Here is a 24,050-nt window from a genome sequence, read left to right as displayed (position 1 = left end):
GGTCTCTCTAACACTAAATGGCGACGACAATGATGGTTTGTAGAGCCATCTTACAGAAGCAGTGGGAACTATTTTGACTACAAACTTGGGCGTTTTCCCACCGATGGCGCCACTGAAACCGTGGTAAGGTAGATCTCATTCTTATCACAACGTGGTCGATCTAAAAGTGCTGTCAAGATGGTAGAAAAAGAACAAACGCGGAAAGATATAAAGGAATTGGGGAAGAATGACAAATACTCGATTTTGCTCCCGACGTACAACGAGGTCGAGAATTTACCTATAATTATTTGGCTTATCGTTAAGTACATGGACGCGAGGTAATTACAATGACAACATAACCTCGATTATGAACGAATCCGTAAATCCTGTACGGTGAAATTAAAGAATTAAAAATGCGAAGTCTGTAAAATTGATCAGTCAAGCGACAATGTACAACATTCTAGCGAACTTGATTATGAGATAATCGTGATAGACGATGGTTCTCCAGATGGAACATTGGATATGGCTAAACAGCTGCAGAGTCTCTATGGACCGGACAAAATATTGTTGAGGCCAAGAGAAAAGAAACTTGGGTTGGGGACAGCATATATGCATGGGATCAAACATGCCACAGGAAATTTCATTGTTATTATGGATGCTGATCTGTCTCATCATGTATATAATTCACTCTTAAAATAATTGTCGGTTTATGTTGTTGAAACTTATGCTTGCTCATCCATTTCAGCCTAAATTCATACCCAAAATGATAGAACAGCAAAGGTACTTGGATTTAGACATTGTCAGTGGTACAAGATATGCCCAAGGTGGAGGAGTTTATGGTTGGGACTTCAAGAGGAAATTGGTTAGCAGAGGAGCAAATTTCTTGACGCAAATTTTGTTAAGACCTGGGGCCTCAGATCTTACAGGAAGTTTCAGATTATATAAAAGAGATGTACTGGAGAAATTGATACAATCCTGTGTGTCAAAAGGATATGTTTTTCAGATGGAAATGATTGTTAGAGCAAGGCAATATAAATATACCATTGGAGAAGTACCAATCACCTTTGTGGATCGCGTTTATGGGGTATCAAAATTGGGAGGGTCTGAAATCTTTCAATTTGCAAAAGGTCTCCTGTATCTTTTTGCCACTACATAGACTTCCATGAAATTCCAACATTTTTTACTTGTATTATATAAGACTACATGCAAATCAACATTTGTATAAATAAAAATTATACTTCGATAAACGTTTATTTTATTTTAAAACAAGTTGGAAATAATTTATCTATCTCGTTAACGCAAATGTCCGTTTTAAAAATGAAAAAGCACGTGCCGATACGCACGTGGTCGTGAATGACCGACACGATAACGATTCTCGCGAGCAATTCCACCCTCGCCGCACCCTCTGACGTCACGCAGCCTCCGTTTATTGATCCATTACGAAATTACAGTCTATATGTATTTCAACTTGAGCCAAGTATAAGACGGTGTCACAATGTGCCACGTACGAAGAAACATAGCGTTAGAAATCCTTAAACATCGCCGATCCTAACTTAATTTCTCCTTAATAACAAAATGGAAAATTAAATGTTCAAAGTTTATTTTCAGTCTACGATATATCGTTGATATATTTTTATAACTCGTCTCAAATTGTTAAGATAGTAATGTAAAAACTACGAAGAGAATAAACATTTAGTTGCCTTTTAACACGTTCTACCGAACGGTTGCTTTTCTCGTTTCTTATAAAAGGACTCGAAATCACGAGAGCGGCTCTTCCGACGAGTGAAAACGGTTCAAGAGCGGAGTTTCCGCTCGCAGAACGAGTGCGGTCCGCCAGTTCTGTCGCAAGCTTCGCCGCGGACAGACGTGCAAGTGGGGTTACCTACGCACCGGGGTGAAACTTGCAAGCTCCCCCTTATCGAGCTTTCAAATGGCTGTGCCTTTTAGATTTTGACATTTTCCTCGTTTCCCCTTCTCTCCCGTCGCACTTTTTCCTTTTTACGTCCATCCGTTAGCTTCTACGGTTCGTCGTTTTCGTCGTCGGAAAACCACCATGCCAAGAAAAATCGGATTCCACGTCGTGTACGCCACCAGTAAGAACACATCGAATAGTGATTGTGATACAAATTCAACGACGTTAACCTTAAGTTGTGCGCGAATCTGTCTTAGACCTGAAAAACATCGTGGAAACGCCATGTGGTTTAAAAAAAAAAAAAAAAGCAAAGAAGATATAATCGTTCGAGCATTTTCGGATTTCAGATCGTATAAAGCTGCGTGCTTGTGTTCACGCAGACATTAATTCTTCGTATCGAAAGTATTTTATGTTTCCGTTGACGATTCTGCAAAAAAAATAGATTAACATCGACGACTCGACACGTGCGTTTCCTTTACGTTGCGAATCGCTCTCGGCGAATGATCAATGAAGTCGTAACCGACTCGTATTTCGTGCACTTAGTCGCACCGAATTGTTCGTCTAGATATTTCCGATTGAAGTATACGCGACAATACGCCGTAACGCATATCTCGAATTGTTGTGGTCATCAAAGCGTACACCGAGCCGCAGTATCGCGTGACACCGTTTCGTGCCGAAGATGCACCCTTGAAAATATAATTTCAGAGTTAAAACTTTATCGATTGCACGGGAATCTCCATTTTTGTTCGGAAAAGAGAATGGATGCGGCGAGATAAAATAACGCGATGTAGCCAACGATTTAGGTAAAAGCGGCTAGAAAGTTCCTCGTGGAGGAACAACACGAAATAATCAAATTTTCGTTCGGCGAAATATCGCGTTAATCTATGATCGATCGCCTTTTGAATTTATTCGTTTGAACGATTGTCTGACCTTGTAACGTTTCGAATGATCATAGGCGAAGAGGACAGGCACTCTTCGCTGGAACTGAACGTTCATGGACCGACGGTAAGAGGGTGGCAAAGTTCAAGAAAATGTACGTATCCTCAGGAACTCATCCTGCGCCTCCACGGACCGACGAAACTTACGAGAATACAAGTCCTGGCTCATCAGTACCTTATACGTAAGTTGACTCTTTCGGAAAAGTAATCTTACGTCGAATAACATTTCGGCGAGTTCGAGATTACCGAGACGCGACTGAGAATACCTCTCAGATTTCTCTAAGAAGCAATTCAGTAATGAAAGAAGATTAAATTAACAGTCCAACCACGTTTTCCTGGGGTTGCCTTCATTATACGCTTTCCATTTCACCCTCCTTTCTCATTCCACTCGGTGCTGAATGCCGAACAATCTCGCAGTGTCTACGAAATATTTGTTCTCAGTCGTAACAGAATCTATTTAGAATTTTTTTAACATTTATATTCTAATCCTTTCGCTACAGCTGAAAAGCTGGAAATATGGACGTCGAGAGAAGAGAATGCCTCGGTTACGACGGAGTTCAGTTATTTGGGTTACATTACATTGTCCGACAATGCTTCTACTATGTACAAAAGCAGAGAGCTTAAGAGCGTAGCACTTCCGGAGACAGAGGCTGTCTCCTTGAAACTGAGACTGCACAAACCGCATAGTAACGCGCACAACGTTTACCAGCAGGTACATTATAAATTTCTGATTTTAATCCTAGACACATGTAGTTACTCTTTTTAAATACATTTGACAATCGCACGATACCGTAGGTCGGCCTTATCGCTATCAATATCCTCGGCGAACCGTACGGACAAGAGCTGACGGGACAAGGAGACGCTCCGTACAATCCTCACTACACGTCCCCGTATGATGATCTAGCCTTCGAGATGTACGTCGATCGCGAGGTCGCTAAAATCATCAGACAAATGGAGGCGAAAAAGTTGCAGGCTGTAGAAGGTGAGCCCAAGAAAAATATCGTCCGAACGTGGAGAAAAGATTTCGTAGAAAATTGAACGCGAATGTATTTTCAGAGGAGAGATTCGAATACGCTTCGAAGTTAAAGATAGCCATGGAGAATCTGCGAAAAGCCGGGGAACGCCTTGGAAAGTACGAATTAGAGAAAAAGTATGCTATAGCGTTGGAAGACTACGATAAAGCCAAAGCGAAGAAGGCACAAGCGCAACAATACAGACAGCAAGTCTACCAAAGTCTGGAGGTGCAAGATCTACTCGAAATTCACGGGGTTAGAATCAAATTTATTCGCTATCAACAGATCTTCCTACTTCTATAGAAGAGCGGTGTATTGAAATTATTTAGTCACGTATACTTTGCCCGCGCGTAAATAGCCACTGGAAAAAAACAACTTGTCGTCGGTGGAGGGAAAGGAACATATATCGGTAGACACCTGTACCTCGAACACGGCTACTGTTCCCGAAGATATCACGTCTCCTCCGAGGCTGGTGATCCCGCCTAATCGCGACGGAGCTATATCGCCAACCGGACCCGCGCATCAACCACCCGTTTCGCCACTGCATCAAAAACCAAACAGTCCCGGTACAGTTTAATTATTTATTAAGTCTCCTCGCTTGGGGAGTTTAAAAAAAGAAAGAATTTCCTCTCCAACTCGCCGGTTAATCATCTAATCCCAATCTATTTAATTATATAGAAGTCACCGACAGTCCTACGAACGGAGTCGTGGAAAGGCAAAACAATTGCAACAAAGGATCGCTCAGACGGAAGACTAAGTCCGCAGGACCTGCGCTTCGATCCAGTTACGAAGCTTACGAGGAGAGAACGATTCCTGCCTTAAGACAGTAAGATTTTTGCTTTTCGTAAGACGAATATTACTCGCTAGTAAAGTTCCTTTATCGATGATAATAATAATTTCAGTTCGCACACGAACGAATTCACGAGAGAATGCCACATGGAGAACACGGATACGAAGATGATCTCAAAGTTGAACGACAGGGAAAAGAAGCAAGCCGCGTTACCTATAGCTGTCTTCGGAATGGAAATGGTGATGCAAGTTTGAAAGCGATAGGTTCGACCGATCTCTAAACTACGATAACTGATATAATTGATCGTTCAGGTAGAAAAATTCTATTCGAAACAATTTACGGATAAGGAGGAAGGGCTGATGCAGCTGAAGGAGGAATTAAAAACGTTCGATTCGGAGGTTTCGAAACATTCGGCGAATAAAACAGCCAGAGCTGCAATTTTGCTACTACACAGAGCTCTCAGGGATAAAGTGTTCAGTGTGTATAGCCTGGCAGCGCAATTGATCAGGATTTTCTTTTCGGAGTTTGCGTCAGACAGGTATAATCGTTTGGAGGTATCGCTGCCCGACGAATCGATCACAAATTGCCGTTTTTCTTTAGAGTATCGTCAACCGAAATCGTGAGAAGCGTGGAGCGTCTACTTCCAGAACTGTTGACAAAGTCGGGCGACACCACTCCGAGAATTCATAATATGGCTGTGCACACGATACTGAGTATGGCAGACTGCAAATGCGTCAGAGAATTGCATATAATACCGGTACATTTGACGAGACCCGTAAGCAGTAGCACGCATCAAAGACTGGCCCTCAGTAGGCTCGAAATGGTGGAGCAGTTGATTCTGAACCATGGAATTTCTACCGACAAACAAAGGTGACTCTAAAAAACGTAACTTTGATTGCACGATTTCGTGTTCGATGTGCGATCAATCTAGGACGATGAGACCTCTGTCTGCAACATTAAATGGGATCTTGCTCGAAAATGTTGCTGGCAGAGGTCGAACCCTGATATTAAGCCTGGACCGTTAAAACGCAATTACTCTGATAAGGCACTGTAATTGTTGCAGTGGACTCACTTGTCGAACGTTGTCAGAATTGGGTTCCTCGGGTTTGCATCATCCGGCGGAAGCAGTTAGGAAAGTATCGGAGAGGATTCTGGTGCTGGTGTACAAAGTGAATCCTAGATTAGTTCGAAAGCAATTGCCTCCGGATGACGATATTACCAGGCGGAACCTGTTGTATCGTCAACTATTTCACGAATTCGATCTCATCGATCTTCAGGTAGAGAGAGAGTTTGTAAATAGAGAAAAGCCGATCTTCGTAAACGTTTGTGACTGTGCGTTTCCTTATGTCGCTTAACAGAGAAAAAAGGAAGCGGACGCGTGTCACAAAACGACGACACCGACGCGGACGAAATCGACGGAGAATAATGTAGCTAACTTAACAAAGTCTCCATCTAGAACGAGTCCTGTTGTTAGTACAGGAAGCTCAACGAGCGTCACGTCTCCGTCCGAGAATAGCACGGATCACAAAGGTGACAAGTGAGTGAGCTACAATTGCAGTAGAAAGATACATTGCACAATATTGTTTGTATATATGTTTTCTTCTTCTTAGAATGTGCATATTCTGCCTGTCCAAAGGACAAAGCTATTCCGAAGAAGGACTAAATATCCATTATTGGAGAAGCTGCCCGATGTTGACGAAATGCGAAGCGTGTAAGCAAGTAGTGGAAATTTCGTATTTAAATCTTCACTTGTTAAGTGAGTACCCCATTACGGGACTTATATGTGCCTAATTAAACGACGTTCAACGTTAAAATTCACTTCGTCTCTTTCAGACGAATGCGATATGAGAAGCAATTACGTGAAATGCGAAACGTGTAAATTGGCAGTCCATGAAAACTCATTTGAGGAACACAGAAATAATAACAAGTGTACAAGTATGCACGACAATGCACTGTAAGATAAGATCAGTATGTCAGAAATACTTTACATATTATTCGCTTACGTTACAGAACCCATCGAAGGATACGACCGTTGTCCGCTCTGCTCTAGTCTCGTGAATCAAAATAAATGGAGAGAGCATCTCATGGGTGAACATCCTTGTACAAATAATCCAAGAAATAAACTAGCGAAAACCTGTAAGTTCGATAACGGTTCAATATGTTATATATATACATGCATGTACAGACCGGCCATTTTGTGTCGAATTAGATTCGCCGCTCCGCCTCGAGATATACGTATTTTTATTATTGTAGTATGTATCGAGTGGAGCGAGCAGCCTAATCCCTTTTCCCCGATTCTCTCTAGTTTGCAAACACTCGGCAACTTAACGTGGTCGGTCAGTACATACTTCAAGGATGCAAAATTAATTTGGTTCGCTTATAGGTTCAAAGTCTCCATCCAATTCTCATCTCGGAGGAAAAATGACCTCACCAACTAGTAGAGATTACTAGCGTCAACCATCAACTTCGAACAATTCGGAGTATAAAGAGTTTTAGAGAAGATTTTTCTTTTTTTTTTTTATATATACATATAATTTAACTATACGTTACGAGCTATTCAGCATTTTTCATATTTCTACTTGTATTTAAATGTTTTTTATAGGAAAACCCGTCCTTCATTAGTAGAAATACCTCTATGTTGAACAAATTTCTAGTCGTACATTGAAATCTAATCCGTAGAACACTAAGAATCTTGGTATCAACTATATCGAAAAAAGAAGAAAATCTAACTAACGTGTAATACAATTCGAAACGAATGTCAATGCACGAAACGGATAGTCATCTTTTTCAAATTTAAAATACGGTAGAAGCAAGGAGTTCCATACAATCTAATAACATATTATTAAACATTATGGCATTGGCCATTTTTCAATTAATGATTCCTTCGCATCCGGCCATATTTATAATATTTATACTGTAATCTATCAGTATAATATCCTGGACATAGTAGTTGAAAATAACGAAAAAGGAAAGAGTACTTCTCGCTCAAATTACGTAAAATATTACATGTAATTTCATAAATTATTTCATAGAAAATGGATAGTAAAAACGGCATTTCCCATTATAATACTACTGTCGTTTTCTTGTCCTGTAAGAACATTTTATTTGTATTTCTTGTTAAGTTTTATCATCGTACATTACAAAATATCCACCTTGTCTGTTTTCAGCATTCCACCAAGTGGAGCACCATCACTGAACTTTAAATGAAATAAACATTTTTTTACTAGTGTTAAGCATATTACAACTGATATTTATAGAGATATTAAAGGAACTGCAATTTATATTATGAAAATGCGTATCATTCTTTCGATTCGTTTGAAATTTTTGTTTCGTCGATTTCTTTCGAAATATTCTCCTGTTTAAGAACTTCGTTATTAGTAACTTTTTTCGAAATATTCTCATTTTCGGTAACATCATTAGTAACTTCTTTCAAAACGTTTTCCTTTTTGATAATATCACTATTAGCAACTACTTTCGAAACATCTTCCTTCACGGTAACTTCGTCATTATCAATTTCGATTTTTATAGTAACTTCCGGTTCGCAACTTTTGACATTATCTAATTCTTCGGAGGCAAGGGTTTCTCGATTCTCCTTGAATTTATTTATCTCTGCAATATAAATTTTGAATAAAAAATTAATCATAAATCACACTATACGTTCTATAAACACGTACCAAATTGCGAACAGTCAACTCCTAACAAACGTAAGTAATGAATTGCATCGTGTTTAGGAACGTAAGCTCTCAGGGACATGATACCCTTCCATCCCACCATTTGTAAATTTAACGGGTTTGGATTCTCCTCGGTCTTTATTTCTTTGTACAGAAGTATACAACTTCCGGACGCTAAAATAAAATACGAATGAACTTTTACAATTAAATTTTTTAAATATTTCTTTCAAAAATATTAACTCCATTACCGAGTTTTCCTAAACGTTCTTGTGTTTCTGGGCTAAGTTTTATAATCTCGGGTGGTTTCGAAGGATTGTTATTTTGTAATAACGTTATCAAATCATCTTTAGTTAAATTAACTTTTCTAGAATCGCCAATAAACTCAACAAGGGATTGCAAACCCTCCCAAGCAAGTCTGAATGGGGTAACCATATATTTATTATCGCATCGAACAAATGATTTTACTCCCGTGTTTACTAATTTTATTTCAGATTCGTTAGACATAACAACGTTGCGAATTTCGGGCGATGCATAATAGATGGTTTTCCTTTTTCTATTGAGATTTCGAACTAGTAAACATTTTGGATCGAACTTATCGGTTACATCGTAGAAGTTTCTGAAAAATAAAAAAAAAAATAAAAATAAAAAACAATCAATATAAATATAAAATTAATAACACCTGCAATTTACTTAATAGATAACCACGCTTCCTCCTGATCATCTTTGAAGAACACGAATGGGTCTTCCCTGAATCCACTACGTCTTCTACGTTTTCTTCTGGGTCCACGCGGTTTGTCATCGTCATCTAACGGTCTTTTGCCAAGCGTTAAATGCTTTCCCTTATCTTTCTCTACTTCATCTTCTAAACTTAATTCTTCCTTGTCTCCTTCAGAATCACATTTTTCCCATGGTAATGGCTTTACCTTCTCCAAAACAGCAACAAAGAAACCTCCTGTATCTTGATGGTGTGGCAATATCCTCATGCATCGTTCAAAATGAAACTTAGCAGCATCCTCTGGTTTTGGAGGAAACATTTTTGGCCGAACTTGTGTTTGCCACTGTTCTGGTACGTCTTCCCATGATTTATAATATTGTAAGTCTTTTGATGCAGGTAACCAGTGTGATACACCCGGATCGCATATTAATCCAGGAACAAAGTCTCTGCCATCAACAATCTGGACAGAATCTTCTGTTTCAACCAGAAGTCTATGAAGTACAGCTTCATTTTCTATTGGATTTAGCGAACAAGTAGAATATACCATTCTTCCTCCAACGTCCAATAGCTCTAATCCTCTTTTTGCTATCCTGTATTGAATTCCATGGAGATTGTTACCATTTGCTGGATTCCATTTACACCAGATGTCTGGATTTTTTCTCATTGTACCATCACCACTACATGGTACATCAGCCAGTATTCTATCAAATTTTAATGGTTCTTTCGTGCCATCTGGTTTTGTGGAAGTGAAATTAGGCAGTAAAGAGGCATCATGGTTTATAATTAAAACAATTGGGCTATTTAACCTTTTTGCTTGATGCACAAGCATATAGCAACGACTATGGTCAAGATCATTAGCTATTACAAAACCTCCTGGAATTAGACCACCTTCGGAATGTATCATTTCTATGAGCTGAGCTGTTTTTGAACCTGGTGCAGCGCACATATCTAATACTTTGTGAGAAGGTTTTACATCTAATACTAAAGGTGGTACCATGCTGACCACCTCTTGTCTACTGATACTTCCACACTCTGTTTCAACAACTAAAAAATTATGTAACCTAAAGTATGCCTCGGATCTTCTAATGTCTTTCCTGGTTAATTGTAACTGCCAAGCTAATCCATCTGGATAAAATGGTATGCATCGTAATATATCTTGTGCCTCATCACTATTCTCAGACTCATCTTCTATACTTGTATTTAAAATTTCTTTAAAAAAGTCTCCTTTAATTGTATCAAGTAATGCTTTAGCTTCTGATTTTGATCCAGTAATTCGAAATGCTACTGGTAGATTCTTTTTCATAGTATTCATAAACGAGTCCCATTGATCTTCGGGAACAATTCCCTGAGTTTTGTAATAATTTTCAAAATCGTTATTTTCTCTAATGATGTCTTCATAGCTATGATGCGGCGCATGGTCCCATTCGTCTTTTTTCTGTGTAATTTATAAGAATTTTGTGTTATTACTATCACTGAGAAAAAATTACCGAAGTTTCAAAATACTTTATGTCTAAACTGACAAAGGCTGATTGCACTATAATACAAATGTAACCAAAAATGAGAAAATTGATGCCTTTCACGATCAGGAATTAAATTCGTACCTTCTGTTTTTCACGACGTTTTTCTGCGAAATTCTTCTTCGGTCTATTTTTCCGGCCTTTACCCATTACTTCTTTATAATAATTACGTCTCTGATAATATTTACGAATAAACACGTGTTCAATAATTATCAATAAATGAAACAAGACTACTTATCCCAACAAGCAACAGAAGACTGAGAAAGTAAGACAGTAAGCAGTAAGACTCAAAATGATTCTCTATGAATAACCTTTAGATGGCGCACTTTAAGCAGCCGTAGATAAGCTGATGAGAAAGTCACCATCTCTGGCAGCAATCAAAATGCATATTCGAAAAATAAGGTGTTTCTATTGGTGACTTTCTCTTGTTAAAGATACGAAATTAAATCGAAACAAGAAATGTTATACGGAAATGAATAAGTGAACCTTTATATATATACATTAAAGTTTTATTAAAACAAATATACAGGGTATGCTTTATGATCTAATAAAATATATTCGATGTATTAACAATTTAAGTCTTGCAAACAAATTAATGTAGTTTGAATGGTTGTAAATATATGTATTTAATAAACGATTAATTTCACAATTTATTTTATATACAAAATTGTCATTCATAATGATTGCATTAAAGAACAAGCCCTTGGTACGAAAGCCCATCTGCTTCTGGCGATTCCATCCTGTTTCTTAAATGTTCTAATGTATTAGCTAAATGTTTTTGTATTTGTTCCGTTTCTTCACTGACTTCTAAGTTAGGAAGTTCTTCTCTAATTTTTGCTATTACTTGATTTAAAATTTGAACCGTTACCTAAAATGAATTATTACTTATTAGTTCGAATTTGATGATAAAATGTTTAGAAGTACAAATAATTCTTACTGCTGTGTTTCCTTTTTCGTAGAAATAAATGTAGTGATTTAATAGTTCAACATAAAGTTGGACTTGAACTGATGTATCCATACATTGACTTGCTATCTTAATACCCTTTTTCAAACAATCTAATACTTTATTTCCATCTTGCATCTAAAATAATTATATAGTTTAATTATACTTTGATTGATTATTATTTAGGAAAAATTGGTACTCACTTCTTTCCCTCCTGTTGCTAATGATTTTCCAGACCAGAATATATGAGAACAGGTTGCAACACCTCTGCACTGATCTGGTTTTCTTAATAATTTGCTAGCATATAAAGCACATTGACTACGCACTGGATCTGCATTTTCTTCACTGAAACAACTCATTTGCTCAAATGTAGCAATGATTAATGTAATAGCCGCCAGTTGAGCTTTGGAATCGCTTATTTCATCTTCGTATATAGAAAATGCTTGACTCATAAATTCGTATGCAACCACTTCAAAATTATCGAAACGAATTTCACCTATCGCTATTGCACCTTGCAGAAATAACCTTAACGGTAACTCGGCCAATTCAGCCTTCATTAATGCACTAATGGTTGCATGACAAAATTGAGAAATTTTTTGGCATTTTTTTTGCCACCATTCATCCTGTAAGGAGTAATTGTTAAGCTGTGTTTAAAAAGTGTTTATTAAAGTTTACTAATTAACTAACTTCATCCTTTAGTCCCTTGTATGTAAAAGCTAGTTGATAAGCTTGGAATACAATCGGTGGCAGAGTATATTTTATTCTTTTATTTCCACCAGCACTGAAATGTTTCCTAGCAGCACTTAATATCATGTACTGTTGATCAGCTGTGTCAGACTTGAAATGATGTATCAGTCTACCAAGGAGGCCCTGTTCTTCTGCAAAATCTTCAGGATCTTCTTCAATGCTAGGCTGATCTGGCTGATCTTGCACCAATGGAGACACCATAGAAAGTACTGCATCTACTTGTTCTTGAGTTGGTATTAAGGTTTCATTTTCCAAAATGTTCGTTATTATATAAATAGCTAACAATTTTCTACCCTCGTAATCAAAATAATCTAATAATGGAGCAAAATGTTCCAGTTTTAAAACAGTTAATATATTTTTATAGTTATCTATTGGAATTTTCATTAACCTTACTAACTCCCTTGATACAGCACTATTATAATCAAGTCTGAAAATATTTTATAGTCATTGAATTTCTATGTATGTTTGACTTAGTATTACTATACTGTTGTACATACTTTTCTACATTTTGTTTCTGGAATATTTGAACAGTTGTTAACAAGACTTTATCCACATAGTCTACTCTGTCAGGATAGCACTTGTGTGCCAAGTTGATGAGAGCTACTTGAAGTGATACTACATCCTCTGAAGGCATCTCTTGTCTAGTCTAGATAGAAATAGATCAGTTTTATGAGTGGGAAATAATGAAAGAAAAGTTAATGACTATTGTGGGAAACTATTCTCAGACTTAAACTAGACGAGTAAGGATAACTTGAATATTCATAACTATGATCATATTTGAATCAACTTTGTGTAGTATCTGGTCATCATTGAATTTATAAATTATGTGTTAATTATTTAATTAATCATTGATTTTTTTCTCGTTGTATAATCATACCAACCTGTATAATAGTGGCAATTTGATCGCTAAAAACGTCAAAGAGCTTTACATCTTGTGGTATTCCTGGCACTTGATTGGGACTTCCTGGTCCTCCTACACCATCTGATCTTTGACTAAATGCTGCAAGACGGTCTATTAATGAAATGATTATATTTTTTACATTTACACCACTTTGCAGCTCTGCACATGACTTTAAAAATGTATTTAGTGTTTGTAAGTGAAACTCATCAGGAAAGACCTAAATAAAAGTACAGATAAATTTGTAACACTATTGCTTTATCATAATTTTAAATATTTAAAAAATTGTTTACTTGAATTATACACTCCATAAGATATTCCTGGGCAATTGCATCTCTACAACTGACTACTTGTTCCAATATTCCTGGCAAAACAAGCTAAAAATCGTCTTATTATTAATTAATAATTAAAAAAAGTTGTTAACAAGTAGAATGTATTTGTGCTCCACCTTTTTATATTTATCTAAAGTTACAGACTCCAATTGACTAAGCCGTACAAGATTAGTTCCCACTAAAATTCTAAGTTCTTCTCTTTCTCGCTCCCTTCTTTCTCTATCCCTACTATGACCTTGATGTTGCATGCGTACCCACAATTTATTCATTTCTGCGAAATTCATCAACACAAAATCTATACTGTCACGAACCTAAAGAAAAATACAATATACAAACTAATGTGTTTTATATTTTTTTCTCTGTAATACGTACACTTCCATCTTCATCATCACCTTCAGCACCATCTGGCAATATGTTACGAGTACATTGCAATAAATAATTCCTTAAGAAAAGACCTCTTAAGGGATGTTGAACACCCCTACACATTTCTACCAAATCTCTCAACAAATCTCTTTTTAAACCAGGTGTTGTTTTGATGTATACCAATCCAACTGTGATAAGCAGATATCTATAAATCAGAATATATTATCAGCAAAATATGACCAATAATGTGTGTATGACAAAATGATGTATTATATTAATATCATCATGACATTGTTTCATCAGACTTACAGTCTAGGTACAATGTTGCCAACATATTGTACTAATTCATATAAATCTGTGACTTTTCTTCCTTTTTGAAATTCATCTAACAGGTAAAGTTCCAAGTGCCTTAATTCATCAGTAATAGCCATATCTAGAGTTAAATGTAAGACAAATTAGTATATTCTTATAAAGGTTCCTACATATTTTCTACAATATGATAGGAGTAGTTAAATTTAAAAATCATACATAATTCATAGTAACTCTTTGGACTCAGAAGAGAAGTTCTGAGTTCACCTAACATTGTAGAAGCATGTTTTAATGCATCCATTAGTTTGGACTTATCTAGACAGTGTTTCATTTGGAAGGCCTGCACTTTAACCACACCGATCGCATCTTCAAGTAGTTTTTCCTGCTCCTCTACTCCAGTTATGGCAGGTGTCATTGGCTGCGAGAAAAACAAAGATACCTACCAGGAACACCAGGTAGTACCATGCTAGGTAAGCCAATCAATGCAGGCATGCACTATTTTTTGCTCATACAATGGAAAATATAGGACAAAACCGTTCCATTAAATTATAGTAACAAATTTAAGCACCAGTTCAGAATAGGAGTTTTATATATTATATAGGAAGCAAATAACATAAGGGCATTATGCGCATAAAATGAATACGTGCTGAAAGCAAAATATGATTTTGGGTGCCAAATTTCATTTATATTCGGCATAATTTTGTACAGTATTAGAGAGTTATAATTTGACTAAAATATCATACAATAAAAAAAATGTGTTACAAAAGCGTTTCTTCTTTATTACTTAGTAGAGGATAAAAAGAATATCAAACGGTTTTTAAATATTTGTCGAGTTCTTAAATATAAACATCGACATTTTTACGACAGTTAACCTCAGTAGTTTTAAGATTATTTTCCCATATGATAGTTGTATGTATTTTCATTCAAATTTGATTGACATTTAGTCAATTGATTCCGCAAGCAATAATTTAACATGCTTCTTGAAATAACAATGGTACTTACCATTTTTCTTTATGAAAAACTGAACGTTTATTTTCTACACTGGAAATACTACCGACCACTAAACCGACAGAAGTAACACCAAATGACACCGTCAGCAAGTGCATCCAGAACGACCACCGCTCATTAAGCCGCTCAGTGAGCGGGTGTAGTGGTGCCATCGGTGAGAAAACGCCCAAGTTTGTAGTGAGAAGAGTTCCTGCTGTGGATGCTAGATGACCCCACTAACCAAAGTGTCGATAAGTATGGCTGCATTAATAATAATAATGTTTAAATAAGATATTGAAATAATATGTAATGTTATGGAGCAAACAATCGTATTAATTGCTTATTTATGAAAAATAAAGAATAATTTAATAAAATATATTTGGGGCGCCATCGCAAAGAAACAGTGGGAACTATTTTCACTACAAACTTGGGGATTTCCCCACCGATGGCGCCACTAAAAAAAAAACAATTCGCCATCTAGCGGCGACAGCAAAAACTATTTTCACTACAAACTTGGGCGTTTTCCCACCGATGGCGCCACCGTAATAAATATTTGCAATATTTATTTTCAATAAACAATAGACTTTTACATAACTCCAAGATGATGAATAAACACTTAAATCATTAGTGATTCTAAGGATTTTTATTTACAAATGCAGTATATATAATATCGTACATATATAAGATTATGTCTTACAGGAATTATCGCATACAAGATTATCCAAAGAGAGCGTACTTGTAGTGACCTGTTCCTATCGAATAAACAATTATCTTTTGTAAATTTGAACATTTACGTAAACCTATCATAAACTGAATAATATCAATTAACCTTCAGTGATTTCATATAAATATCCAATTCATCTTCAGTCTCAACTTCACTTCTGTCTTCAGAGGGACATACATTTTCAGGAGATTCTGAATCAAAATATTTGTCTTCTTCGTCTTGCGATCGTAAATCTATGTTATCATATGCTTCGTTGTCATCCACAGTGCTAAAATAATTAGCAAAATATGTTTAAGATGTGTAAGTTAAAATATTATTAGTAAAAGTAAATTTTACATACCTATAATCAAAGTCAGAATCTCTTCCATCCAAAAAATTTTGATACATATTGCTCACGAATTCTTGTTTCAGTATTTGTTTCTCTGTGTTCGAAATATTACATGGAGTTTTGTTTATTTGCCTGTGGATATTCTGATGGTGTATTTCATTCTGTAATGTAGGTAGTCTACCCCATTGAAAATTACTTTCTTTGCTACAATTTAAATCTCTTGAAATATAAATTTCATCTTGCTCCTCATCTGATTCAGTTTCTTCCAATACATCTTGTTCTTCTTCCTCTTGTAACTTCCGCTTCTGTTTTAAACTGTCTCTATCAATACTTTCCATTAACAGATTTACAAATGTGATATTTGTTGTATCTATATTGTCCCTTATTTTCTTTTGCTTTTCAGTCATATATTGTCCAATTAAATGTTCGTATAATAATGGATTTCTTTTCATCATCTCAGTTTCACTAAAGTATTCTCCCTGCTTTACTAAAGTTTTCAAAGCTTGATATCTTCTATTTTTAACATCAGTCACTCTTGTTGAATTGTTAAAATATCTTCGCAATCTATTAATATGGTAAGCAACTTCATAATCTTTGTCTTTGCTTTTCTCAAAATACTTTAAATGTTCTTCCTTCATATAACGTCCAAATTTAGATAAAAACAAACAATAACTCTTTTTTAGTATATTACGTGCTATTGTTAATTTTTCTTCAAAAGTTAAATCTGGATCTTCTTTTTGTTGGCTCTTGAAAATTGCTTTACTCCTACCTACATGATTCAATATTTCTTCTTCCAAGTTTGTGTCTTCTTCTTTATTCAGGATACCCTCTTCTGAGTTATTATTATCTTTTTCATTTAATGTCATTTCTGATGCATAATCTTGACTGTGTTCCTTTTCACTCATGTTTAACCAACCATAACCAAGAAATGTGTTTTAATCTCTACACATAAATTGGCAGCCTGAACATAATCGAATTGATACAATTGTGATTCATTTATCAGTAGCTCGTTGTGTATAATATTTATACGCGTGTCATTTTTAATTTAATGGTTTTCCTCAAGTGATTTGTAACTTGTGATGCGACACACTATTGACATCGGATGCGTCATCGACACTGGCTGTCATCGAAAACCTAACCAACAAGTTTAATTCGGTATGAGATTACTCCGAAACATGACACTTCACGAAATGTGTAATAAATACTGACATATACACATATTGTTATTGAATAAACTAGGATACATGCTTAATAGGTAAGTATTTTATTTTATAATAAACCTGCAAGGTAGTTCTAAAAATCAAATTGTTCTGTATCCATCAATTGCCTTGTAAATGAAAGTGACACTCTAAATAATAAGTATTAAATTCGATGCAATAGCAATAATTGTTTTACTCACAATATATAATATATTTAACGAGTACAATACAAACATTATATTTTATATATAATTTATATTTATACTGTTTTTGTTCTTACACTTTTTTGCAGCTATAAAATATGGGCAGTAATTGGGTAAATCATGATTTCATAGAAACGTGGAAATGGAATTGGACAGAATTATGTGGATACCATGGAGGCATTATGCCATTGAATCCAGATACGCGTGATCTTGATGTCTGCTTCCAACAACTTTGTCTCCAGGTAATTTAAAATTAATAGATTGTTGAACTTCATATGGTGGTCATGTGAAGTTCATACTTTATTTATTGGCTATTTTTTCTTATAACTTTCAGATACCAGTTTTAGTCTGTATTGCAATAATATCTGCATATCATTGTGGAAAGAGAAATACATATTCCCTTCTTCGTGTTGACTCTGATCCCGCCATAAAATTTAGAATTTTAATTACTATGTGCCTTGTAATCCTTCCTATAATTAGAGCATATATTATTCTTTCTAATACTACAGTTGTTCCCTCAAATGATATACCATCTAATAATTCCATAACTCACAAATCTATCATGAAATCGTATAAAAATTCAAGTTCACTCTGGGACTCATCAGATGTAGTATATCAGATAAAAGATGGACTGAATCGTACCATTGACTTTACAAAATCAATTTTGTTTCCAAAGAGTAGTGTTCTAAATACAACAGAACCTTCTTCTATTCTTACTAGACAAGGTTACAATCCAGCATTAAGTGCAGTTAAAGATAAAGCAACAGCTGCTAAACCTATCGATTACCTTGTAGCAGGTACCGAAGGATTAGCTTGGGCTGTTCATATTTGTTTTATATTAAGTTTGAGAAAAGGAAGAAATTTTAATCCACGAGGCCCCGTGTCAATTCGGGCATTAATACTTTTACTAATTGTTATTTCTGCATTATTACTACGAAGTCATATCAGACATAATCCGGGAAATGATGTTTTGCCTAATTTGTCCTTGGGATTCAGTATCAGTGTAGTTACTCTACTAATACTCTATGCTATAACTCTGATACCAGGTCACGGTAGTTTCCAAGATATGAGATCGTCTCAATTTAATGAAGTAAGTCATTATAAGTTGTGTACTTCTGTCAGTTGAGTTAATTTACTTCAACAGTTCAGTTAAAAATATGTTCATAGATAGGAGAACAGACTGCACTGTTGAGTACTCCTAATTCCTCTTATGTAAGATTCCCAGAGGAACAGGACCCAGCTTATCTTGGGATTGCTATGGAGAATGCAACAGCAATCTCCAAACTTTTATTTAATTGGGTAAATCCATTAATGAAAAAGGGTGTTCATGGTTTATTAAATAATTCTGACGATCTATTTGATTTACCAGAATATATCAGCACTAATACAATTAGTCAGAAAATTGATAAACATTTGCAGAATGTGGTAAATTAAAATTTTAATTATCTCTGTTATTTTAATGACGGAAGTAAACATTCGTAAAATCATATACCATATTATAGCCCAGGAATGTAAATGACAGAAGGGAAAATAATGGCTTAACGTTGGAAACAGATGTAGAAACGATTAGAAACAAAATGACACTGTTTCGTTTATTACATAAATGTTTTGGTTGGGAATTTTATTCAGTTGGCATTTTAAAATTTATTACCGATTGCACATCATTCATGGGACCAATATTATTGAATAAATTGGTTGGTTTCATCGAAGATAAGGATGAATCTGTCTCATATGGATATCTATATGCATCATTAATATTTATTAGTGCTTTAATAGGTATGCATTAAAATCTGGCGATTTATGTTTTTAGATGAAGCTTAAAAACAAGTTTCATATAAATTACAAAAAGGTTTGAATTTTAGGAGCTTTTTGCAATGCACATTTTACATTTTGGATGTCTATTGTTGGTTTAAAAATTCGATCTGCTGTTATAACGTTATTGTATAAAAAAACTTTGCACTCCTCAATTGTCCAGTTAAAGCAGCAATTTAATTTCGGTGAAATCGTAAATTTCATGAGTACAGATAGCGATAGACTCGTTAATAGTTGTCCAAGCTTCCATGCTCTTTGGAGCATACCATTGCAGGTAATCTCTTAGTATAGTTCTGTCCGCTTTATTTCACTTTATAATAACTATTTTAAAAGCCTACTTGTAGAAACTTAGAATCTGCTAGTATTTTACTTTTTCCTACAAATATTTTATTCTCTGCTGGGTAAGTAAATATTTTTTATATTCGTACTTTTTCAGTTAGTTGTGACATTGTATCTTCTGCATGAACAAATAGGAATTTCATTCTTAGCTGGGGTGGCATTTGCGATAGTGCTTATACCCATAAATAAAATAATAGCAAATCGAATCGGGAAGCTTAGTACAAAACTAATGGAACGTAAAGATCAAAGGGTCAGACTTATAGGGGAAACACTACATGGAATAACTACAATTAAATTGAATGTTTGGGAAGATCATTTTATGCGGAATATTTGTAGTTAGTATATATTCGTGTACATAAATTTATACTAGAATATTAATTTTCTTTCGTCACTGTTTGTCATTTTTTTCTTACTCAGAATTACGAGAAAGTGAAATTAAGTATTTGAGCGGCAGGAAATATTTAGATGCACTGTGTGTTTACTTTTGGGCCACAACACCTGTATTGATTTCTATATTAACATTTGCTACATATGTACTACTTGGAAATAAACTCGATGCAAAGACAGTATTTACTGGTATGGCACTGCTGAACATGCTAATAGGTCCACTAAATGCATTTCCATGGGTCTTGAATGGTCTTACGGAAGCTTGGGTGTCGCTTAAAAGAATTCAGAGAATGTTAGATGTAAGTGAAAGCTGCGATAAAAAAAAAGTGAAATTTTCGATTCGAAATACTAATTACGCAAATTTTATTCAACATAGTTACCGGATGTAGATATATCATCGCATTATGTGCAATCTACATCTGGAGTAGACTTAATGCTTCAGAACGTCATGTTTAATGTAAGTACAAAACGAATGGAGCGGAATGACATCGACGCTCCTAAAGATGTTGCAACACCATCTACTAGTTCAGAATCTAGAAAAACTGTTACGTTCGAAGATAGTGGTACTTTCACTCTACCCGATATCAATATTACGGTACCAAAGGTAATAAAATCGTGGCCTGTCGCGACAGTGTAGAATATTGTAAGCTGAGCATATCTTGTTCTAGGGCCACTTAATTGGGATTATGGGAAAAGTGGGTAGTGGAAAATCGCTTCTTTTAGACGGTATTTTAGGTGAGATTACCAAACTTCGCGGAACGATAGCGGTAAGCGACATTGAGAAAGGTTTTGCGTACGTGAAACAAAGTCCTTGGATACAACGCGGCACGATTCGAGATAACATTCTTTTCGGAAAATCATACGATTACAACAAATATAAGTAAGTATTGAATTATACGAACATGGATTTATGAACATTCTAAATGCGAAATTCGTAACAGGCAGATATTAAAGGCATGTGCCCTCACCGTCGATTTAAATTCCTTGCCCAAGAAAGATCTAACAGTTATCGGCGAAGCCGGAAATACTTTGAGCGGGGGTCAAAAGACACGAATTTCTTTAGCACGAGCTGTCTATGCGGACAAAGATATCTACTTGTTAGACGATGTTTTAGCAACACTGGATCCAAAAGTTGCCAACTATGTATTTGAAAATGTTATCTTGGGTTTGTTGAGAAACAAAACGAGACTGCTATGTACACATCAGACTCAGTACTTGGTTCACGCAGATTCGGTAGTAGAAATGTCAAAAGGTAGAATAATCAATCAGAGTAAACCGAGCGATGTTCTACCCAATTTAGAAGACTATTTGTTATCTTCGGAATCATACGAATCGGATTTGGTTATCATGTCTATCGATGATTTACCAAGAGAAATGCCTCGGATCAATGAAGGCGAAACAGATCGTTTGCTCGGTGAAGAATGTTCTCAAAAAGGGACCGTACGTCTCGGTGTATATACTTGCTATGTGAATGCTATAGGCCGTTATTTAGCAATTTCAATAGTTCTTTCCATGTTATTAATGCAAATTTCTAAGAACGTTACCGACTTGTGGTTATCTTATTGGGTTACTCATACTAACACAACAGCAACCAATAACGCTACGGACAATTCGAAACTTGCACGTTTAGAATATTTTCTAGACAGTGACGATTTAACCACTGGTCATTATTTAGCAGTTTATGCTGTGTTAGCTGTGCTCAATTCGCTTTTTACATTAATGAGAGCGTTTATGTTTGCATATGGTGGAATTCAAGCAGCCATTGTTATACACAAACAGCTTTTAAAGGTTGTTGTACGGGTACGTAATTCCTTTAAAAGATGATTATCGAATGTACTATATTGTAAATTAAATGTAGCATGTATGTTTAGGCTAAAGCTACATTTTTTGATATTCAACCATTCGGTAGAATCATTAACAGATTTTCATCTGATACATACACTATCGACGACACCCTGCCCTTTATTGCAAATATATTATTCGCCCAACTATTTGGCTTATTTGCAACAATCATTGTCACAACTTATGGTTTACCATGGATACTCTTAGTATTAGCTCCGCTCGTACCAGTTTACCATTGGATACAAAATCACTATAGGTACATATATATATATATTTCCGCAATTTGCATTTAAAGCTGACAAGAATATTTATAACTCGATTGATATTTTTCAGATTAACATCGAGAGAATTGAAGCGCTTATCTAGCGAGGCTCTCTCGCCGTTATACGCGCATTTTAACGAAACCCTTCATGGATTATCTACTATTAGAGCTTTTCGCACCGTATTTCGTTTCAAACAAGAAAACGAACTTTCGCTGGAAGTCAGCCAGAAAACGCAATTTGCGTCGATCGCCGTCAGTCAGTGGCTCGCATTAAGATTACAACTTATCGGGGTCGCACTTTTAGCAGGCGTGAGCAATATAGCAGTCTTACAGCATCAGTATAACATAGCAGATCCTGGCTTAATAGGTCTGGTTATTACATACGCGTTATCGGTAACCGGACTATTATCCGGTGTGGTGAATGCGTTTACCGAGACGGAGCGGGAGATGATAGCGGTCGAACGCGTAAAACAGTATTTAGAGAACGTACCTGTCGAAACTGTAAGAGGAAATAATCCACCGTACGCTTGGCCAAGTCAGGGTGTAGTTGAATTTAAAGAAGTCGTTTTGAAATACAGGTGCGATCGACTAGAGATGAGTTCGTTCAAATATAGGCGGATAATTTTTAACGGTAGGGTATGTTTTGCAGAGAACATTTGGTACCATCTTTGAACGGTATTACGTTTGCCACGCGACCGGCAGAAAAGATTGGGGTAGTCGGGCGCACAGGTGCTGGAAAAAGTTCGCTTTTCGTTTCGTTGTTTAGATTGACAGAGATCAATTCAGGCAGTATTTCTATCGATAACGTTAACATACGAACTCTACAGTTGAGTGCATTAAGGTAACGTTGTTTTTGCAACAGATTTTTAACACTCGAGCCTATGTGCTCGGGACGTTTCGTTTCCTTAAAGTAATCGTAACGCATCGTTTTAGATCACGGTTAACCATTATACCTCAGAACCCGTATCTCTTCTCGGGTACAGTTAGAGAGAATCTTGATCCGTTGAATCAGTATTCAGATTTGCATGTATATAAAGCGTTAGAGAAATGCCAAATTCATTCGTTAGTGTATCGTCTGGGAGGGCTTGGTGCTACATTAGACGAAAGTGGCAGTAATTTGAGCGCGGGTCAGAAACAATTACTTTGTTTAGTAAGAGCAGTTTTGCACAATGCCAAGGTAACGATATTGGTTTTTCTATTTAAAAATTGTCGAGATATCGAATTTTACGGTAGATTAAGTTTCAAATGTTCTTCCACAGATAATCTGTATCGACGAAGCCACGGCCAATGTTGATCAAGAGACAGATAAATTTATTCAGACGACGATAAAATCTTCCTTCCAAAGCGCTACGGTTATCACTGTGGCACATAGGATAAGAACAATCATGCACTGTGATAGGTATGATAATTATATTAACGATTCGCTACATAAACGCATATTATATATTATATAAATATATTCCATCCGTTTTAGAGTTCTAGTGATGGGAGAGGGCGAAGTCCTAGAATTCGACGAACCGAATCTACTGATTCAGAACGTTGATTCTCATTTCTATCATCTAGCGAGTCAAGAATTTTCCGATAAAGAGTAAAAGTTACGCGATTACGTGTCTTCCGATAAGAATATTTATTTTTCTTTTCTAATAGGATTATCGGCTGCATACAGCGTAATGTGTCTTGTACATTATAGATAAGAAGACTGTATTTTAATCAATAGATTATAATTATTTTCGTACGAATTTTCGAGGACTGTATCGTAACATGTAAGACTACGAATAATGTGAGAATTTGTAATACATGAGTGTTATGTAGTAATACTTTGTCTTGTAAATTTATTTTA

At 35.9% G+C, this 24,050-nt stretch overlaps 6 protein-coding genes across 9 annotated transcripts; 3 read left to right on the top strand and 3 right to left on the bottom strand.

The window, feature by feature from the left end:
• The first annotated feature begins 140 nt into the window (after positions 1–140).
• On the top strand, positions 141–1,236 carry LOC128877252 (dolichol-phosphate mannosyltransferase subunit 1). Its single transcript, XM_054124401.1, has 3 exons — positions 141–317; positions 444–654; positions 725–1,236. The coding sequence occupies exons 1-3, from the start codon at positions 178–180 to the stop codon at positions 1,133–1,135; spliced, it is 762 nt and encodes a 253-aa protein (XP_053980376.1). The 5' UTR covers positions 141–177; the 3' UTR covers positions 1,136–1,236.
• A 117-nt stretch (positions 1,237–1,353) lies between these two features.
• LOC128877246 (centrosomal protein of 104 kDa) lies at positions 1,354–7,701 on the top strand. The gene is made up of 16 exons (XM_054124390.1): positions 1,354–2,072; positions 2,847–3,011; positions 3,330–3,541; positions 3,625–3,811; positions 3,886–4,097; positions 4,201–4,408; positions 4,521–4,668; positions 4,745–4,871; positions 4,944–5,170; positions 5,233–5,502; positions 5,696–5,909; positions 5,991–6,169; positions 6,243–6,388; positions 6,466–6,567; positions 6,643–6,768; positions 7,016–7,701. Exons 1-16 carry the CDS (start codon positions 2,033–2,035, stop codon positions 7,081–7,083), a joined length of 2,631 nt encoding a protein of 876 aa, XP_053980365.1. The 5' UTR covers positions 1,354–2,032; the 3' UTR covers positions 7,084–7,701.
• A 9-nt stretch (positions 7,702–7,710) lies between these two features.
• On the bottom strand, positions 7,711–10,809 carry LOC128877248 (tRNA (cytosine(34)-C(5))-methyltransferase). Its single transcript, XM_054124394.1, has 5 exons — positions 10,620–10,809; positions 8,994–10,453; positions 8,552–8,919; positions 8,307–8,477; positions 7,711–8,241 (listed from the first exon to the last, which is right to left on the bottom strand). Exons 1-5 carry the CDS (start codon positions 10,683–10,685, stop codon positions 7,931–7,933), a joined length of 2,376 nt encoding a protein of 791 aa, XP_053980369.1. The 5' UTR covers positions 10,686–10,809; the 3' UTR covers positions 7,711–7,930.
• On the bottom strand, positions 10,620–15,247 carry LOC128877247 (vacuolar protein sorting-associated protein 35). 3 transcript variants are annotated; one of them, XM_054124392.1, is made up of 12 exons: positions 15,130–15,247; positions 14,347–14,545; positions 14,128–14,251; positions 13,828–14,023; positions 13,572–13,766; positions 13,417–13,500; positions 13,107–13,343; positions 12,723–12,871; positions 12,166–12,652; positions 11,682–12,101; positions 11,473–11,616; positions 10,620–11,403 (listed from the first exon to the last, which is right to left on the bottom strand). In XM_054124392.1, the coding sequence occupies exons 1-12, from the start codon at positions 15,130–15,132 to the stop codon at positions 11,224–11,226; spliced, it is 2,418 nt and encodes an 805-aa protein (XP_053980367.1). In that variant the 5' UTR covers positions 15,133–15,247; the 3' UTR covers positions 10,620–11,223. The 3 variants fall into 3 exon arrangements, with proteins under 3 accessions (XP_053980367.1, XP_053980366.1, XP_053980368.1); XM_054124391.1 differs by having other exon boundaries at positions 14,347–14,566; positions 15,130–15,223; XM_054124393.1 differs by lacking the exon at positions 14,347–14,545 and having other exon boundaries at positions 15,130–15,188.
• A 491-nt stretch (positions 15,248–15,738) lies between these two features.
• LOC128877251 (coiled-coil domain-containing protein 97) lies at positions 15,739–17,278 on the bottom strand. Of its 2 annotated transcripts, none has more exons than XM_054124399.1 (3): positions 16,179–17,277; positions 15,944–16,106; positions 15,739–15,866 (listed from the first exon to the last, which is right to left on the bottom strand). In XM_054124399.1, the coding sequence occupies exons 1-3, from the start codon at positions 17,069–17,071 to the stop codon at positions 15,801–15,803; spliced, it is 1,122 nt and encodes a 373-aa protein (XP_053980374.1). In that variant the 5' UTR covers positions 17,072–17,277; the 3' UTR covers positions 15,739–15,800. The 2 variants fall into 2 exon arrangements, with proteins under 2 accessions (XP_053980374.1, XP_053980375.1); XM_054124400.1 differs by having other exon boundaries at positions 15,744–15,860; positions 16,179–17,278.
• Positions 17,279–17,283: 5 nt separating this feature from the next.
• On the top strand, positions 17,284–23,962 carry LOC128877242 (ATP-binding cassette sub-family C member 10). Its single transcript, XM_054124386.1, has 17 exons — positions 17,284–17,421; positions 17,658–17,810; positions 17,903–18,658; positions 18,736–18,993; positions 19,071–19,344; positions 19,431–19,654; positions 19,817–20,054; positions 20,137–20,405; positions 20,483–20,710; positions 20,775–20,986; positions 21,048–21,906; positions 21,978–22,204; positions 22,282–22,788; positions 22,860–23,051; positions 23,144–23,387; positions 23,470–23,609; positions 23,685–23,962. Exons 2-17 carry the CDS (start codon positions 17,667–17,669, stop codon positions 23,800–23,802), a joined length of 4,890 nt encoding a protein of 1,629 aa, XP_053980361.1. The 5' UTR covers positions 17,284–17,421; positions 17,658–17,666; the 3' UTR covers positions 23,803–23,962.
• The last annotated feature ends 88 nt before the right edge of the window (positions 23,963–24,050 follow it).

Source organism: Hylaeus volcanicus, chromosome 5, assembly GCF_026283585.1.
Source record: "Hylaeus volcanicus isolate JK05 chromosome 5, UHH_iyHylVolc1.0_haploid, whole genome shotgun sequence".
Lineage (NCBI taxonomy): Eukaryota > Metazoa > Arthropoda > Insecta > Hymenoptera > Colletidae > Hylaeus > Hylaeus volcanicus.
This window is presented reverse-complemented; position numbering and strand designations above follow the sequence as displayed.